This window comes from Rhincodon typus, chromosome 6, assembly GCF_021869965.1.
Source record: "Rhincodon typus isolate 14 chromosome 6, sRhiTyp1.1, whole genome shotgun sequence".
In the NCBI taxonomy this organism is placed as follows: domain Eukaryota; kingdom Metazoa; phylum Chordata; class Chondrichthyes; order Orectolobiformes; family Rhincodontidae; genus Rhincodon; species Rhincodon typus.
The window spans coordinates 49443950-49463486 of NC_063337.1; the positions used below are offsets into that span (position 1 = coordinate 49443950).

A 19537-nucleotide genomic window follows, 5' to 3' on the forward strand; every position below is an offset into this window, starting at 1 on the left:
GCTGCCCGTACCTCCACAGTGCCGTCTCTCCACCGGCTGCCATCCGGGCTCACCAGCTGCATTACTACACGCCACCAGAATCCCGCTATGGTGCCAGTCCAGGCCCCCAACAAGTCCATGATGCTGCCAACCACCAGAGCCTGGGCGCACCAACCACCTCGTAGCCAACTGGCAAAATCCCCACTCTGGGCACCCAGCCACTGCCTCCACAACCCAAGCTCCCTCCAGGAGATAAGTAGAGAGAAAAACTGAAAAAAGAAAGATAAGAAGCAAGAAAAGAAGAAGAGAAGGTCGGATCAGAAGAGCTCCAGCTCAGGAGCTCTACTCCGCCACCATTTTGGACAAGAAATGGTTGGAAGGGGGATGTTGGCCTGGATGAGGAGTCCCACCCGTGGCTGTAGGGTGCAGTAGAATCCCCAGGGGCTCATGGAAGTGTTTCAATTGCGACGAAGAAGGGCACTATGCCAGAGATTGCCCAAAACCCCTGGAGGAGCAGGACGAATCAGATGTATGTCCAGCCCTTGCCCCTAGATGGACCCCAGTCCATGTTACGGAATAATGTTCAACCAATTGAGGCAACAAGTGGGTTGTGCTCCAATCCCCAATGACAGTCTCAGGCCTCTCCAATATAGATGTATGATGCAAAATGGGATGGGACAGGGAAACTCTTAGTGAACGGTAGAGTAGGAGACTGCCCTATCACCTTCCTTTTGGACACAGGAGGATTCCGCACCACCCTCAATACATCTATTGTTAATAGCGACAATTGGAAAATAGAAACAGAAATAATCTTGAGTGGTTTTATGGGACTTTCTCAAGTAAGACAAGTGACTAGACCTTTAAATATAAAAATAGGAGAGGTAGAGTTGATGCATCCGATAGTATTAATAAAGCTCCCAGCAAATCAAGACCATATCCCGGGAAATGATTGCATGGCCAGAGCAGGACTGCATTTTGATCCAGTGAACTGTATGATATGGCAAATGTCAGGAATAAGTAAGGAGCAGTTTGTTACTGAAATCCCTGCGGGACAGTATAAGGATACAGTGTGTATGTTGGGAGAAATGTGGACCTGTCCTACTGACATGAGGGAGGACCAGATAGTGTAAGGAATTATTGGACAAAACTGGCAAGTGTTTGCCAAACATAAGCATGACTGTGGACAGACGCAAGGGGAGGTGTGTATACAGGGTCTAGATCCAAAGCCCCAAAAGAATATGGACTCCCCAAGCAGGTGGACGGTGATATAGAAAAGGTAGTACAAAGCCTGGTAGCACAAGGGGTGTTAAAGTGAATCTCCTCTCTGAACAATTCATCTATTTGGCTGGCAAACAAACCCGATGGGGTTTGGCGACTGACTATTGATTATCGCGAACTAATAAGGTAGCATCCTTAACAGCATCTACAGTGGCTACTAGCCCCGAAACCATGATTAAACAGAGTGAATCTGCACAGTGGTTTACAGTGCTGGGTATAAGTAATGGATTTTGGTCAATCCCTTTGTCCAAGGAGTGTCAGTATAAATTTGCATTTACCTTTAAGGCATGGCAATAAACGTGGACAGCTTTGCCATAGGGATTTCACAACTCCCCATCAATTTTTCATCAATGGTTAAGCAGTGGGGTTGTGGGATTTTTCTAGGCCAGTCTGCCTCATCCAACATGTTGATGATTTGCTTCTGCAAACAGGAACCAAACGAGAGCATTACCAGCTCCTGAGTGAGTTGTTGCAACTGTTAAAGGAGCTTGGGTTAAAAGTGAATCAGAAAAAGGCTCAAATAATGAGGCAGGAAGTGAGTTACTTAGGAGTGGTGTTAACATCAAGAAAAAGAGAGATAGACAAACAAAGAATTGAAACAGCAGCGAGACGCCCCACTCCACAGATATGAAGGGATTAGGATCATTTTTGGGCTTGACTGGGTATATTAGAGACCACAAGGTGCAGGGCTGGATGAACACAGCAGGCCAAGCAGCATCATAGGAGCAGAGAGGCTGACGTTTCGGGCCTAGACCCTTCATCAGAAAAGGGGGAGGGGAAGGGGGTTTTGAAATTATATTAGAGACCATTTGGTTTTGCCACTAATGATATTACTGAAGAAAAATATCCCACAGGAATGGAAGCCAGAACACACACAAGCAATAATAGCTTTGAAACAGGGTTTGGCGAATGTTCCTGTCCAAAGCCCCAAATCCAACTGAACCATTCTCCATGGAGATGGCTCCAACAGACTCCACAATATCAGGCGGTCTTATTGCAAGAGGTACATGGTCAGTGAGACCAATGGCCTATGCCTCATGCATACTGAGGTCAGTAAAGCAGGGTACACGGCATTTGAAAGGCATTTATTGGTGGTGCTCCGGATGGTACAAAATTTTACCTACATTGTAGGGTTGAACCCATTGATAATTTTGACAGAACATACATCCATTCAGAAACAAAGTTGCTGGAAAAGCTAGCAGGTCTGGCATCATCTGTGAAGGAAAAAACAGAGTTAACGTTTCGAGTCCGGTGACCCTTCATGGACCTGAAACGTTAACTCCATTTTTTCCTTCACAGATGCTGCCAGACCTGCTGAGTTTTTCCAGCAACTTTGTTTTTGTTCCTGATTTACAGCATCCGCAGTTTCTTTTGGTTTTTATACACCCATTCAGATGCTGCTGGATTGACATATTAACGATGGCAGGGTGAGCCAAAACAGAATTGCTCGCTGGACGCTGTTATTACAATGGAGAAACATAAAGGTAAGAAGGGATAAAAGCACTACCATGTTAGCAGATAATTTAATTTACCAGGGGACACCCCGAGAGTGTCAGGTAATGATAGCAAATGACCCCAAGGGAGCATTTGTATCAAAACAAAAAGGAGGGAATACTGGTAAAGTGAATACAGGGAATACTCAAGACAAGAGACAAAAATAGGAGACCAGCAAAGGAATGCCAAATCATCCCTAAAAACTTCTGTTGATGGCTCTTTGTGGTTGTGGTATCTAGTTGGAAGATGAACAGGACAGGAAGTAGATGGTATAGCCCTCAAACTGCCAAAGACCACGTGTGCTCAAGCAGCTGAGTTGGCAGCAGTGGCATATATGGTGGAATACCCAGATAAACTCCCCCCAGGATCTACTATCTATTCAGATTGTATGTAACAGTCTGACAGAATACCTACCCTTGTGGGAGGAGACAGGCTTTGTGTCAACAGATGGGAAGGTCCTACCATCCGCCCCATTGCTGAGCTACATTGAGTGATGAAAGTAAAAGCTCATTCTAAGTTATCACCAGAGGGAAATAAAAAGGCACATGAATTAGCCGAACAAGGGTCAATAGCTGGAGAAGAACGGCAACTGCAGATCGAGGAAGTAGGAGGGCAGAAGGAGAAAGGAGTTGCTCCAGTCGACTTAGCAGGAGAACAAAGAAAGGATAAAGAATTACAAAGAGTATTGGAAGGGAGGGAGTCAGAGGAATATAAGGAACAAAATGGCTTACATGTAAAAGAGGATGTGGTACTGTGTGAAGGGATATTTGTAGTACCAGAGAGAGAAAGGAATCAGATGATTTATCAGTACCATGACATATATGGACACCAAGGATTGGAAAACACCTTGGAGAGGTTGAATGAGGTATGTTGGTGGCCACAAATGAAAGAGGACGTGGAACATTATGTGAAAAATTGTTTGATATTTGCCCAAAATAACCCTAACAAAAATGTGAAGAACAGAGGCTGTAAGTACACTAGGCCAGTAGAGAGGCCCCTGGACAAATCTACAAATTGACTTTGTTGGTCTCTGATCTCCAATTACAGGAGGATACAGGTATATCCTGGTGATGGTAGATACTTTCGCCAAATCAGAAGAGGTGTTTCCCATTTGAACCGATACTGTTAAAATCATGGTGAAGATCCTGTTGATACAGTGTGGAGCTGGAGGAGCACATCAGTGAGATGGATAGGTGGGGAAAATGATGGACAGGTGGTGTCAGGCCAAAGAGGCGGGGATGAGAGGGAGGGTTGGATGTGGGATGAGGCCAGGGGGTGGTGAGATTTTAAAACTGGTGAATTCTATGTTTAGGCTATCGGGCTGTAGGCTCCTAAGTCTCTACTATGAGGTGTTGCTCCTCCAGTTTGCAGGTGGTGTCACTATGGCACTGAAGGAGGCTCAGGATGGACATGTCACCAAGAGAGTGGGAGAGGGAGTTAAAATGGTTAGCAACCGGAAGGTGTTGGTGATTTAGTGTACAGAGCGCAGGTGCTCTGCCACTCGGTCACTGAGTCTGCGCTTGGACTCACCGATATAGAGGAGGCTGCATTGGGAGCAACGGATACAATAGACCAGGTTGGAGGATGTACAGGTGAACCCCTGTCAGATTTGGAAAGTTTGTCTTGTGCCTCGGATGGAGGTGAGGGGGAAGGTGTAGGGGCAGGTGTAGCACTTCCTGCAGTTACAGGGAAAGATGTCGGCTGTGGTGGGATTAGTGGGGAGTGTGGAATGGACGAGGGAGTTGCGGAGAGATTGGTCCCTATGAAAGGCAGATAGGGGTGGGGAGGGAAAGAGGGAAATATCTCTTTGGTGGTGAGGTTGGATTGCAGGTGGTGGAAGTGGCAGAGGATGATGTGCTGGATGTAAAGATTGGTGGGGTGGTATGTGAGGACCAGGGGGACTCTGTCTTTATTTTTGTTGAGGGGAGGGGGTTTGAGGGCAGAAGTGCAGGAAATACAAGAGATGTAGTTACCCCCCATCCACCCCACCCTTCCCACTGACCAATCTCCACTACCTTCTACTTGCATCCACCTATCGCCATCCCAGCCCCACCCTCTTTCCTGTATTTATTTCCCAGCTTCCTGCCCCCTCTCCATTCCTGATGAAGGATCTAGACCTGAAATGTTGACTCTCCTGCTCCTCTGATGCTGCCTGACATGTTGTGTTCCTCCAGCTCCACACTGTATTGACTCTGACTCCAGCATCTGGAGTTCTTGCTATCTCATGGCGAAGACCCCATTTGAAAAGGTTTTTACTCATTGGGGTTTACCAAGGAGTATTGAATCAGACCAAGGGACACATTTTACAGCCCAGGTGATGCAGAATGTCATGAAACTGCTAGGAATGAAACAAAGGTTCCCTATATCATATAGGCCCCAATCCAGTGGGATAGTTAAGAGGATGAATTGCACTTTGAAGAATATGTTGGCCAACCTGGTACAGCAGCACTAGACCACTTGGCTGATGGAGCTTCCTTATGTCCTGATAATAATAAGAAGCACTGTAGCTTCCTCTACAGGATTTACCCTTTATAGGTTGATGACAGGTTGAGAGACGCATGGCCTGGAATCACTGCTGGGATTAGACCTATCCAAGCCCAGAAGTAGATGGAATAATGAAAGATAAGTGAGTACAACAGCTGGTTGAGAGTGTAAAAGAAGCGAATTATGTGGTGTCAAATACTGTGGAAAGGAAGAAACAACAAAGTAAGGTCCACTTTGATTCCAAGACAAAGCCAATGGCGCTGCAGGTGGGGCAATGGGTAATGATACCTGTACATCAAAAGAAATCCTTCCTGGCCCCTAGGCTTGCAGAACCATACAAAGTGATAGACAAAGCAAGTCCATCAGTATACTAACAGCATCTAACAAGAGTGGCTGGTATATTAAACAGCTAAAACCATTTGGAAGGGGAGCAGGATAATTATCATTTACATATAATGTTGGAAGAATCTGATGCCCCAGAGTTAGGAAACTTAAAGTGGGGCCAGTTTTGGAACCCAGACCAGGCATCGTGGGACCAGAGCAACCTGAGCAATATGTGTATCGCAACCCCTGGAACTACCTCAAAGCCAGTGTGTAGCAAATCTCAGGGAGATAGATGGGGAGCAGAGATGAAGCAGAAGAGTTAGTTACTCTTGTACCAGGATATAGACACTTACATGTAGTGTTTAACCTGATGGACATACAGGTGCCATCCTGCTGCAATAAAACAACCCCGTAGTTCTTTGACCACCTTTCCCAAAGACAATTTAGTCATTGTGAATTCACATTGGAAAGAAAAAAGAGGAAGAAAGGGTTGATAGAGTTAGCAGGAGCAGACTCTGTGTCAGGTGTAGCGACCCTTGACATAGCAGAATTATAGGCTCAGTTAAGTTCCCTCCAGGAAAAGATGAGGATAATAGTAGGTCAGGAATATTGAGATCAAGAAAAAGTGGGTAGGATAGGTCAACAAGCAACACAGCTAGCTCTGACTACCATCAACGTGTTGAGACCCCTTCAAGATATTACCAACCAGATTATAGATGCCTTAGGAGGTAACATGCAGTAATAAAGTGACATCTGATCAACATATATTAGCTGGCTTCTGTCTATGGTTAGCACAAATATGTTGCAATTAGATGCTCATAGAGTACCAGATTGGGTGTCAGATGTGTAACTGGGGACATGGGTGGGTGAGAGAGGAGATGCCCCAATGTCACCTCAGAAGCCTCATTCTCACCAACCAGGTCTTGAGCACCTGTGATGATAATAAGGGTCAGCTTTACATTGGTGCAGTGCTTCATATACCCAAATATGGGAATAATGTAACACACACCCTACTGTGCACTCATAATGTGTGTAAATACCATGAAGGAACTTTGATATCATTAAGTAACCCAACAATCCATGCTATAGTTCTAGAGGGACCTAAATGGAGGGTGGATGTGTCCCAATGCAATCAAGAGTGAAATAACTGGGCATATCTGGAAGAAATGATCAAGAAAGTGCTAACCCAATTTGGATTGGCCTCCTATGAGAACTGCTCATTGTCTATCCTGTTTGTGAATAACCAAACTTTTCTTAAGAATGCCTTAGTAGGAGACACCTACTATATTGCCACGGCAGCCTCAGGATACCGAAAAGGAGGGACATGGTCTGCCTCAGATGAATAGAATGTGGCAATCAGCAATATCTTTTCTGACTTAACCATTAGCCACTGAATTCTGTTATAACCAGAACCCAATGGGAAACTGTGCATAACTCAATCCATCCACCCAAATTATACAGCTGGAAATTTAAGCCGATTCGTAGCTATGGAACTTCCACTTATTCCACACTTCATTGTAGCTTGGGTGAAGATTATCTTTGAAGCAAAGGAACTTATCCATAAATGGACGATGCACAAGAAGGCGATTAAAACTCAAGCAGAAGAGCGAGATAGGGATTTGCAGGCTCCAAGTTTCTGGAGTAGAATTTAGAATTGGGGACTGAACTCTCAGGTCCATCCATGGATCAGAATTGTGTCTCATGTGATCGTTGTAATAGTCTTATTTTGTTTGTTAAAATGGCAAGTTAAGAAATGGAAAAGATTGACAACAGGGATTGATCTCAGATACCAAAAAGATAGCTTGTATGGAAGGGGGGTTTTAACAGTTGCTTACTATAGGGTAGGAATCATGTAAACATAACTAATTTGTAATATTTCTTACTATTCATTTATTTGCAATAATATTTTGGATATCTTGCAAGCTGTGGAAAGTGTTTTATAGAGACCTAAATGTCTTGGCTGTATATCCTCTATGTATACATTGTTGTATCTCTGAGACAGACAGTATACCAATCCTGCCACTACTCTACTTTGTTGCACAATACAACACAATCTAGTAACTCATCCAGTACCAGTCCCTGACATTCAGGGACTCAACCAAAATGTCAGCTGACCCTCACATACCTACTAATGCTGCCAGTCTCTCATTCACCTTTCACTGGTCCCTTGTTGTGAATTTGTATTGTGGAAAATGTAAATACACTTCAAAAGAATGATAACACAAACTGATTGGTTAGATCTGTCAGGAAGACAAGTTGAGGCTCCTTCTTTAGAAAAGGCAGAAAGGTGACCTTATAGATGCCTTTAAAATAGAAAAACAATTAATCGATTAGACATCAAGAAGATGGTCATGAAATTGAATCACATAATGTATCCCTCTGGCCCAGGCTATGTCATGGGATCTCTAAGCGTGTGGGATCTTGCAATCTCTCCTCCAGCTCTCCTGTACCAAATGTCTCTAGTTTACATAGCAATTATAGGTATCTTCTTGAGCATACATCTGTAGTAGCAAGTTTGTGAGATCATAAGAACTTAAGAAATAGGATCAGAAGTATATCTTGAAGATCCTTGAACCTGCTCCATCATTCACTACAATCACGACTGCCTTCTTTCTACCTCAACTCCACACTCCTGTTCCCCCTACCACATGATGCCTTAGGAGATCAAAACTCCATCAATCTCAGTCTGGAATATGTTCACTGAAAGAGTATTCACAACCCTCTGGAGCAGACAATTCTAAAGATGCAGAACCCTCTGATTGAAGAAATTGCTGTTCATCCCAGTCCTAATTAATATTTCATTCCTGACCCTAAGCTATGCCTTTTTGCTCTAGACTCCCGATCAGGGGAGACCAGGGTACCCACCCTGACTAGCCCCTTCAGAATCATCTTTCAAGGAAATCACATTCCATTCTTCCAAACTCCAGAAAATTCAGACCCAATTTACACAACCTCAAATCAGAAGATGACCCTGACATTCCTAGAAGCAATCTAGGAAGGTTTGTGATACTGCCTCCAAATTAAGTATATTTTCTCTCAGATAATGACCAAAACTTCACAAACACCTCCAAGTGTAGTCTCATCAAGGACCTATATAATTGTGCAAAACTTCTTCGTTCTTGAACTCCAATTTCCTTGCAAAAGAAAGGCTTGCTATTCCTGTCAGCTAGCTCCATGAGTTCCTTGTACAAGTACCTCCAAGTCTCTCTGAACAAAGAGAGAATAGGTAAAGGAAGCAGGCAAAGCAAATATATATTCACCCTAGCTGTTCAAAATGATACAACTGATATGTTATCAATACATAAACAGGTGGAAATATCATCTAGAAATATCAAGTTGTAGAGATGACAGTTTATCAGAAATGTTGTGACAGAGATGAGCAACACCCTCCAGCCAGATTTTGAACATATCAGATTCATATTGTCTTTTCTTTTTATTTTCCAGGGTCAGTTTAAACAAGTTAGGAATGTTACTCGTTTTCCCAACCTGCAGTGTACAGTTACATCAAGTGGAGGCTATGTGCCTCTTCCCTCCTAGGTCACATGATCACTTAAACATAGAAGTACTAGACCTAAAGGGAGATGTCATCATTAAGGAAAGTCCTAAGTGGTGTGTCCCAGCTCAGAATTGAGATGACTATGGTTTCTAATATGCATCAGTGATTTGGATTCTGAAATTTAATACAAATCAGCTACATTTGTAGATGACAACAAATTACAATGTGTTGTAGAATTTAAGGACTCAACATAATGCTGACAAATATGTGAACTGATCAAACAACTGCTGATGAAATTTTGTGTGAACAACTGTGAAATATTTCAAATCCAATGGAAACATAACTCTGTCATAATGGTGATGAAATAGTTAAGAATAAAGTTTATGTAGATCTAATAGCCTTATTAGGCACAATGCTCAATGCTCCTTTCAATGCAGAGTAGATGTCCATTAACAATGGCAATTGAATGTTATACTATATAGTCAAAACAGTAAAATCAAAGTCAGAAGAAGCTCCAACAATTCACTATTTTTCTCTAAGTACATATTGATGACCATACAGCATCCAATTCTGGATGTGGAGAATGAGACAGATAGTCAGGTTGGAGACAGTACAGGGAAGATAGGGTTACGGTTAAGATTGATGACCCCTGGTGTCACGGTCTTAGTTATAAGCTGCTAGCACTGAGAAACCTATCTTGCTTCCTTAGTGTTCACAATACACAGCATGAAGTGCTGAAATATCCTGAAGCTTTGTAGTATTACATAACATCAGCTCAAAGTGTTATTGGCATAAGCCATGCTCAAAGAACATTGCCCCCACTATGCCAGCTACACTGTCGACCTCCAAACGAAAAGGTAGATGGAAAGAATAAACCCATTTCATTACTTTTTATTTAATGTGATGCTAATATATAATTTGGAAATATTTAACAATTGAATAAAATGGAACAGATGTGATATTAATCTTAAGGGGGATAATCCAATTTATGCTTCTTCTCTGATGTAATTTGAAATAATTACCATCATCCTGTAATTCAATCTGTCATCGAGTCATACAGCACAGAAACAGACCTTTAGGTCCAACTCATCCATGCTGACCAGGTTTCATAAGCTGAAAGAGTTCCATTTGCCTGTGTTTCGTCCATATCCCTTTAAGGCTTCCCTATCCATGTACCCGTCCAAACATTGTAATTGTACCCATCTCTACCACTTCCTCTGGCAGCTCATTCCACACACTCACCACACTCTGTGTGAAAAAGTTGCCGCTCGGGACTTTTTTAAACCTTTCTCCTCTCACCTTAAGCTTATACCTTCTAGTTTGCCCCAGCCTGGAAAAAGACCTTAGCTATTCATCTTATCTATGCTTCTCATGATTGTATAAACCTCTGGTACGATATGGCTACTGTATAAGGTATTAGACCAAAGTTTGATTTTTCATCTGTATTTTCGGTCAATGGACTGACATAGAAATAAAATTAAAATTAAGATTTTTTAAAGAAAGTACTAGCCAGTACTTTTTATTCTGCAATGAGCATTTACAATATGCAATGGAAGGGATTAAATTCTTTCATCTTACCCTGACCAGGAAGATCATCCCTGCCAGAAATGAACAGTTTGTAGCCATACTTTTCTTCAAGGGTCTGCGGCAAAGTATGAAGAGCAAAGTGGTTTGCACCACAGTTATTGAGAGAACCTTTATTCTCACATCTTGGGTAGATGACATATGCATCAAACATCTTACCATCTGTATGTTCGAAGAAAAATAGGTATTAATAATGATATTAATTGATAATAAATAATTTGCTTGCATTGAATAAACATGGCACACTTATTTTTCAATAAGATATAATTTGAAGTTATAAGTGTGCAATACTCTAATGCTCCAGTCTGAGTTTTACACTCAAGACTAAGTAATACTTCTTATCTTAAACTCATTTAATATTAACCATTGGCTGATGAAAATAACAGTAACAGAGTGATTCATAGATTCATACAGCACAGAAAAGGCCTTTTGGCCAATCCAGTTTGCACTGGCATAACTAGTACTAAAAATGTGTTAATCCCAATTTCTTACCTTTGTCCCATATTCTGCAATGTTATGATTTTTGAAGTACTCATCCAAATATTTTTTAAAGGTTTCCAGCCTCCACTACCTTCCCAGGCAGTGCATCCCAGATTCCCACCACCTGCTGAGTGAAAAGGTTCTTTTCCCAAATCCCCTCTGAATCTCCTGTCCCTTACCCTAAATCTATGCCCCCTCGTGATTGACCCCTCAACCAAGGGGAACAGCTGCTCTTTATTCACCCTGTCCATGCCCTTTATAATCTTATACACCTCAGTATTGTTCCCACCTTGGCTTTCTTTGCTCTAAAAGCAATCCAAGCCTGTCTAGTCTCTCCTTATAGCTCAATTTCTCCATCTCAGGCAACATCCTGGTGAACCTCCTCTGTACCCCATCTAGTGCTATCACATCCTTCCTGTAGTGAGGTAACCAGAACTGCACACAGTACTCTACCTGTGGCCTGACCAATGCTCTATACAACTCCAGCATTACCTCCTTGCTCTTATAGTCTACGGCACAACTAATGAAAGCAAATGTCATATATACCTTCTTAACTATCCTATTCAAGTGCTCTGCTGACTTCAGGGATCTGTGAATAATTACCCCAAGATCCCTCTGTTCCTTTAAGTTACCCAGTATCCTGGCATTCATTAAATATTCCCTTATCTTGTTTCTTCTTCCAAAGTGCATCACCTCGCACTTATCAGGGTTAAATGCCATCTGCCACTGGTCTGACAATCTGACCAACCCATCTATACCTTCCTTCTGTAACCTACAAACATTTTCTTTGCTATTAACCACTCTACCAATCTTGGTGTCATCTGAAAATTTGCTGAACATTCCCCCCACATTTTCATCCCCTGTCCTGATCCTTGTGGGATAACGCTGGACATCAGTCTCCAGTCACTCAAACAGCCTTTCACCACTACCCTATATGTCCTATTGCTAAGCCAGTTTCTGATCCATCTCGCCAGGTTTCCCTCAATTCCATGTGCTTTAACCTTATCAATCAGTCTCCCATGTGAGACCTTGTCAAAAGCTTTGCTAAAATCCTTTGCCATAAATTACATCAACTGAACTCCCATCATCCACACATTTGATCACATTTTCAAAAAATTCTGACAAATTTGTTAGACAAAGCCATGCTGACTATGCCTAATTAACTTGTGCCTTTAAAAGTGAGTATTAATTCGTTTCTTCAGAATTTTCTCCAATAGTCACCCTACCACCAGTCTGTAATTTCCTGATTCATCTCTACCACCCCTCTTAAAAAGTGGAACCACATTAGCTGTCCTCCAGTCCTCTGGCACTTGCCCAGAAGTCAAAGGAATTAAAAATTTGTGTCAGTGCCCCTGTAATTTTCTGCCGCACCTTCCACAGCAGCCCAGGATGCAATTCATCCAAACCAAGGGATTTGTCTGTTTTTAAGCCTGACAGAGCCCCCTGTACCTCCCTATTTCCTACGTCAAACTGTGCGAGTTCCTCACAGTTCCTTTTCCTGAAATCCGTGCCTATGTTCTCCTTTTCCAGAGTGAAGACCAATGAGAAGTATTCATTTAACACCCTTCCAATATCCTGCAGCTTCACATACAGGTTTCCCCCTTGGTCCCTAATGGGCCCTACTCTTTCCCTAGTTAACCGCTTCCCTTTAACATATTTATAAAATATCTTAGGATTCACCCTAATCCTGTTTCCGAGTCCTTTATTATGCCCCCTTTTTGCTCTTCTAATTGCTTTCTTAAGTTCCCTCCTGCATTTCCTGTATTCCTCTATAGCTGCAGCTGAATTGCTCTCTTTGGACTTGCTAAAAGCCCTACTCTTCTTCTTTATCCAGTCTTGAATTGTCCTAGACATCCAGAGTTCTCTGAACTTATTGCTCCTACATTTCCCGCTAAAGGGTACATTTGGCCCTGTACTCTCCCCAGCTCCTTTTAGAATGCTGTCCCCACCATTGCTCTGCAGTAGACTTACCCACAAGGAGCTGTTCCCAGTCTACTGTGGCCAGATCTTGCTTTATTCTAATAAAGTCTGCCTTTTCCCAGGCCAAAGCAGTCTTTTACAGGCCATCTTTCTCCTTGTTTGCAACAAATTTCAACTGTGCCATGTTGTGGTCACTATTGCCTAAATGTTCCCCCACTACTATATCAAACACTTGTCCAGCTTCTTTCCTCAGAACCAGATCCAGCGCTGCACCATCCCTTGTTGGGCTTTCTATGTATTGATACAAAAAAACTACCCTGGATACATTTCAAGAAATCCGCCCCCTCTAAACATTTAACACTATGACAATCCCAACTTCTGTTGGGGAAGCTGAAATCCCCTAATATAATTATCCAATTATTACTCTTTCACACCTCTGATCTGTCTACATAATTGCTTGTCTATCACTGTTGACTCTTTAGGGGCCCATAATACACTCCCAGTAAAGTAGCTTCACCCTTAACATTCCTAAATTCTACCCACAAAGCCTTGTTTGAGGACCCTTTCAAGATATTGTCTCTCCTTATTGCAGTAATGAACTCCCTAATTAATAGTGCTACACCACCACGCTTTTTACACCCTCCTCTGTCTCACCTAAAGATCCTATACCCCCAGAGTGTTGAGTTGCCAGTTCAGCACTTCCCTCAACTATATTTCTCTGATGGCAACAATTTCATGCTTCCATGTGTCAATCCACACCATTAACTCATTAGTCTTACTATTACACTCCTAGAATTAAAGTAAAGACCATCCAGCCTTGCCTTACTCTCTTGACACTCCACATAGCTGCACTCACTGTGACTGGCTTTCGTTTCTGTAGCATGATGTGTCTCTGCTTCATCGATATTCTGTGTCCCCTCGCTCTGTCAGACTAATTTAAACTTCTCCCAACAGCAGTAGCAAACCTATGTGCAAGAATATTGGGGGTTAGGTGCAGACCATTCCGTTTGTACATATCCCACCTTCCCAAAACACGGTACCAGTGATCCAGGATTCTAAAGCCCTCTCTCTTGCACCAACTCTTGAGCCACACATTCATCTGACCTGTTTTCCTATTTCTAAACTCACTAGCACGTAGTACCAGGAATAATCCAGAGTTTACAACCATTGAGGTCATAGAGTTGTACAGCCTTCAGTCCAACTCATCCATGCTGACCAGATGTCATAAATTAATTTAATCCCATTTGCCAGCATTTGGCCCATATTCCTCTAAACCCTTCTTATCCAGGTACCCATCCAGATGCCTTTTAAATGTTGTCAGTGTACCAGCCTCCACCACTTCCCCTAGCAGCTCATTCCATACACGCACCACTCTCTGTGTGAAAAAGTTACCCCTCAGGGCCCTTTTAAATCTTACCCCTCTCATCTTAACTGATGTTCTCTAGTTTTGGACTCTGCCACCCTGGGAACATCCTGGTTTTTAATCTACTGCCTAGTTCCCTGCATTCTTGATGCAAGACCTCATTCCTCACTTTGTCCATATCATTGGTACCAAGATGTGCTGCAGCCTCCAACTCATCACCATCCCCTTTCAGGATGCCCTGCAGCTGTTCAGAGACATCCCTAACCCTGGCACCAATGGGGCAACTCACCACCCCAGAGTCATGTCATTGACTGCAGAAATGCCTGGCTGCTCCCCTAACTAAAGACTCACTTATCACTACTTCTCCTCCTTTCTTCTTCCTCCCCACTGTACAATCAAGCCACTTGTGGTGCCAGAAGCTTAGCTCTGAGTGCCTTCCTCCGAGGTACCAGCACCCTCATCAGCTTCCAAAATGCAATACCAGTTAGTGAGTGGGACCCCAGGGGCCTCCTGCACTACCTGCCTGTTCTTTCTGGGCTGCCTGGTGGTCACCCATTCCTTCTTTACTCTATTGGTGTGACATTACACACTAGTTGACATATTGTCAAATGGGAAATAACAGCTAACAATGCATAATACGAAAATCAAAATGATTTTACATATTAGTTGATGTACATAATATTAAATCATTCAGTACTGCTTTGTAACAGAGATGAACAGAGAGCAGCAATAGATTCTACTTCTTATGCATAAACGAACATTGTGATTTCAAGTTGTTTGATTTTTTAACTCAGACTGATATTGTATACCAACTAATTTAGAAAACCTGAATCATCAGATATTATTATGCAAAGCAGATGTATTTAACTTTAGAAATCTAGTGGACCACATGTGCCTAATGCAGGTGGACTGACAAATCCTTTCCTTCAAGTTGGTTCTCCTAGTAATGAGTTTGAGCTAACAACGTGTCCACATAAGAAGAAACTTAGAGAAGAGCATACTCCAGAGCAAATTCTGCTTGTTGTTATGGAATCATAGAAATTGGTCTGTGCACAGAGGAGGGAAATTATAAAATTGGGTTGTTATGTATTGTATTTTCTCTCACACACATGCACGCACACTGCCTTTTTTGGAAACTGGGCAAATTTTGGAAGAATCAACACACCAAATATCAATCAGCTTGAACAGCATAATGAACATGCTTTATAACAAGTCTTAGGGAAATTGAATCCAGCACATCTGGCTCAGAGACACAGTCACTACCCATTGAGACATAAGACATTCATGACAGGAAGCAAAAGCAGAATATAATTTTTCTTAAACTGCACATGAAATTATACAGTTCTTAATACAAAAACTTCTCTTAAAAGCTGGAATTTTCTGGATACATTTTAAAATATATATATATATCAAAGTATATGAAATAATGTAGTAATTACCATCAATGTATTTGTGGGATTTAAATACATCACGATACCAAAGGACAATGTCCACTTTGCAAGTCATACAGATTGTTATACAGACCAAAGTCATGAAAATCAACGGAACAAAGACCTTTATCACATGAAGTACCCAATCTGTGGCTGGGGAAAGAATTAATGAATTGTGACAGTAAGAAAGGTTGAATTAATAGGCTTTTATTGTATGATGTAGTCTGATACTGAATATTGAAAAATATTTTGAGAATGTCTCATCAAAAAATAACAATCATAAAGACTATTGCTGCATAATAGTTTAATGAAGTACGTAGATTTATTTGCCCATCAATTATCAATCCATAGGCAAGCCAACTTAAAGCTATTAATTGATTTTGAATTTTAGCTTTGACTAAGTGCAGTATAGGAGTAAAAAAGTACAACTTTCTATTCAGTAGTTAACAAAGGCCTGCAAACCTGTTCCAATAGATGAGAACGATTCTGTGGCATTTGTTTGAAGAAAAATTCCCTTGGTATCTAAGTCAATATTAATCTCTTAATCAACTTCACAAAAACCGGCTTTTTTTATCTCAGTGCTATTTGTGGGGAGTTACTGTGCATGACAGTGACTTACATGTTTATCTTTATAACATCAGTGAAAACACTTTGAAAATAATTCATATGCTGTGAAATGTTTGGGACTTCCTAAAGATATGCAATGTACTTAATAAATGCAAGTTGTTTTTCTTTATATCTTTCTTTATGAGTTCTTTCTGTTCTCTGTCTTAGGACATGCTTCATTTTCTTGTTGACTTGTGATTGCTGTTTATCTCCTGCCTGTCCCATGACTGAAGTTTTTTTGAAAGGTAATTTTTTCTGTCAGAAGCATCTAACTTCAATAGACTTGATGACATCGACTGGGCTACAGATTAGTGGAGAATGCCAAAACTGTGTTTCACTGATACTATGGTAGAAGTGCAGATATCACTGAACATTTTCTGAGACCCCGTTGTTGAATGATAAAGTGGTGCTGGCTACAGGTCATATCATTGGATCCAAAACAGTGACTCCTCTGTAATTTTTTTGAATTGGATGTAAAAGCAATGTATATACAGTCACAATTGCAGTCAGTGATGCCCCACACCAATGGAAATTTTGCTGTCCTGTAGAATTGGAAGGCTGCTATGTGTAAGTGAATGCTTTTCAAAGGAAAATTATCAAAATTACTGAATGAAAGAAAACAAAGCACCAGTCATTTTCATGTTGTGAACATGCAGAGTTTCCAGAGATGTGACAAGGATCTCCCACAATTGCTTAGAAGGAACCCATCTCATAAATGTTTAATAGACCTGCTAAATGCACAGCTAGTGCACTACAACTGGTTTGTAAGCATTTTTGAAGCAACATGAATATCTCTGTTAGTATGTCTTTTGGAAATCATTTAGACAAAAGACTGGTCTTCAACATAAGTAACAGCAAGAAAATCAGTCTTAATGGAAGTGTTATAGGAGAAATGCTTCACCTGATTACGCATATTCTCCAAAACTTGAAGATGAAGAAGTATGCTCCAGCAATATGCCCATAGCCATAAACAGCACAAAGCCAAACAATGTTTGGTACAACTTAAAAATCCTTGAGGACTCAAATAAGCTTTCCTTATCTCAGTCTGAAATCAAAATATATGGAAATGCATCTAAGAGACAGCATTGGATCTTAAATAAGATCATTTTCTGTGTAATAAAGTTGGAAATCATAAATTTTAGTTGTCACCAATTGTTCAGCTGTTAAGTCCTTCATTTCCTCTCTCCTTTTTGACCATCTCTTTCCTTCCTTGCCATTTATACTTCCATTCATTCACTCACCTGTCTCTTTCATTTCTTGTTTGCATTCACTCACTGATTCCTCATTCTCTCCAAGTGTAGTATTTTAAAACTTAAATAAAGGCAGTTACTGAGGATATGAATGCAGAAGTGAACTGATAAATTAGGTAAAGGAATAAGTCAATGGATTCGTTTAAGGATGATTTCAGAATACAAAAAATTGACACATACCTTTATTCAAAAAGATGGCGAGGCAGAAAACTATAGGCCACTTAGCTCAACATTTATCACAGGGAAGATGCTAGAGGCTATCTTAAAGATGGCATAACATGGCATTTTTAAAAAAATCTACCTAATCAGACAGAGTCAACGTGATTTTGTGAAAGGGGTATAATAGAGCCATTGAGTCATATGGCACAGAAACAGACACTTTGGTCCAACAGTCCATGCTGAACATAATCCCAAACTAAACTAGACCCAACTGCCTGTTCCTGGCCCTTATTCTTCCAAACCTTGTTTAACCAACTTGAATAGAATCCTTTGTGGAAGTAACATATGCTGTGGATAATGGGGAAACAGGTACAATGCATTGTACTTAGATTCCCAAAAAGGCATTTGATAAACTGCCCTATCGAAAATTATTGCAAAAATAAAATCTCATGGTGTAGCATGTAACATAATGGTATGGATAGAAGATTGACAAACTAACGCGAAACAGTGACTAGACTTAAATGTACAATGTATAATGTATAGATTAGCAAGGTGTATTGAATAGTGTGTCACAGGGATCAGTGCCAGGGCCTCAACTCTTTACAATTTGTATGAATGGCTTAGATGAAGGGATGTCTGGTTGCTAAATTTGCTGACAACACAAAGACAGTTCAGAAAATAAATTTGAAGAGGACTTAAGAAGACTGCAAAAGATATCAATAGGTTGTGGTAAATGGAGTATAATGTGAAAAATACAAAATTGTCCATTTTCCAGAAAGAGTTAAAAATGAAGCATTTTGTCTAAATGCTGAGAAATTACAGAGCTCTGAGAAGCAGAGTCCTTGAATTGTTTTAAATCAGAAGTAGATTCTCATTAGAGCGTACAAACATAGATTGAAATAGCATTAAATAGGATCAAAGGGGGAAAAGTGGCAAAAATACAAAATTGGTGGCCCTTTACTTGAATGTTTTGGACAAAATAAATTATTAACAGCACATGTACCAGTTAATGTGTATGGTCTTACAGCAATTAAGGAGATATTGTTATAAGAAGATCACAATTGGTAATTAAATGTTCAGACATATGTGACTTCTTGAAAGTCAAGCAGAAAGGAAAGAGTAGAGGGGTAGCATTGTTCATACAGGATGGAATAACAATGATAGCAAGAAATGATCTTGGATTAGAAAAGTAGAATTCATATGGGTGGAGGTAAGAAGTATAAATGGGAAAAAACCAGGACCGTAACTTCCCCTCCTCGGTGGTCGAGAACGCCCTCAACCGTGTCTCCCACATCTCCCGCACCTCATCCCTCACACCCCGTCCACGCAATAAGAACCAAAAAAGAATCCCCCTCGTCCTCACGTACAACCCCACCAACCTCCAGATCCAACGCATCATCCTCCGACACTTCCGCCATCTGCAATCCGACCCCACCGCCAAAGACATCTTTCCCTCCCCACCCTTATCTGCCTTCCGGAGGGACAACTCTCTCCGTGACTCCCTTGTCCGCTCCACACTCCCCTCCAGCTCCACCACACCCGGCACTTTTCCCTGCAACCGCAGGAAGTGCTACACCTGCCCCCATACCTCCTCCCTCACCCCCATCCCAGGCCCCAAGAAGACTTTCCACATCAAGCAGATGTTCACCTGCACATCTGCCAATGTGGTATACTGCATCCGCTGTACCCG

General features: G+C 41.5%; 1 protein-coding gene across 1 annotated transcript in view; it reads right to left on the bottom strand.

Moving 5' to 3' along the window:
* LOC109912248 (interleukin-1 receptor type 1-like) overlaps nucleotides 1-19537 on the bottom strand; it is a 55591-nt gene that overhangs the window by 4247 nt on the left and 31807 nt on the right. Inside the window, exons 8-9 of the mRNA XM_048598321.1 lie at nucleotides 15842-15985; nucleotides 10634-10801 (exon numbers count right to left, since the gene is read on the bottom strand). Of these exons, the coding sequence (XP_048454278.1) occupies nucleotides 10634-10801; nucleotides 15842-15985 (312 nt within the window). The remainder of the gene's footprint in view (nucleotides 1-10633; nucleotides 10802-15841; nucleotides 15986-19537) is intronic.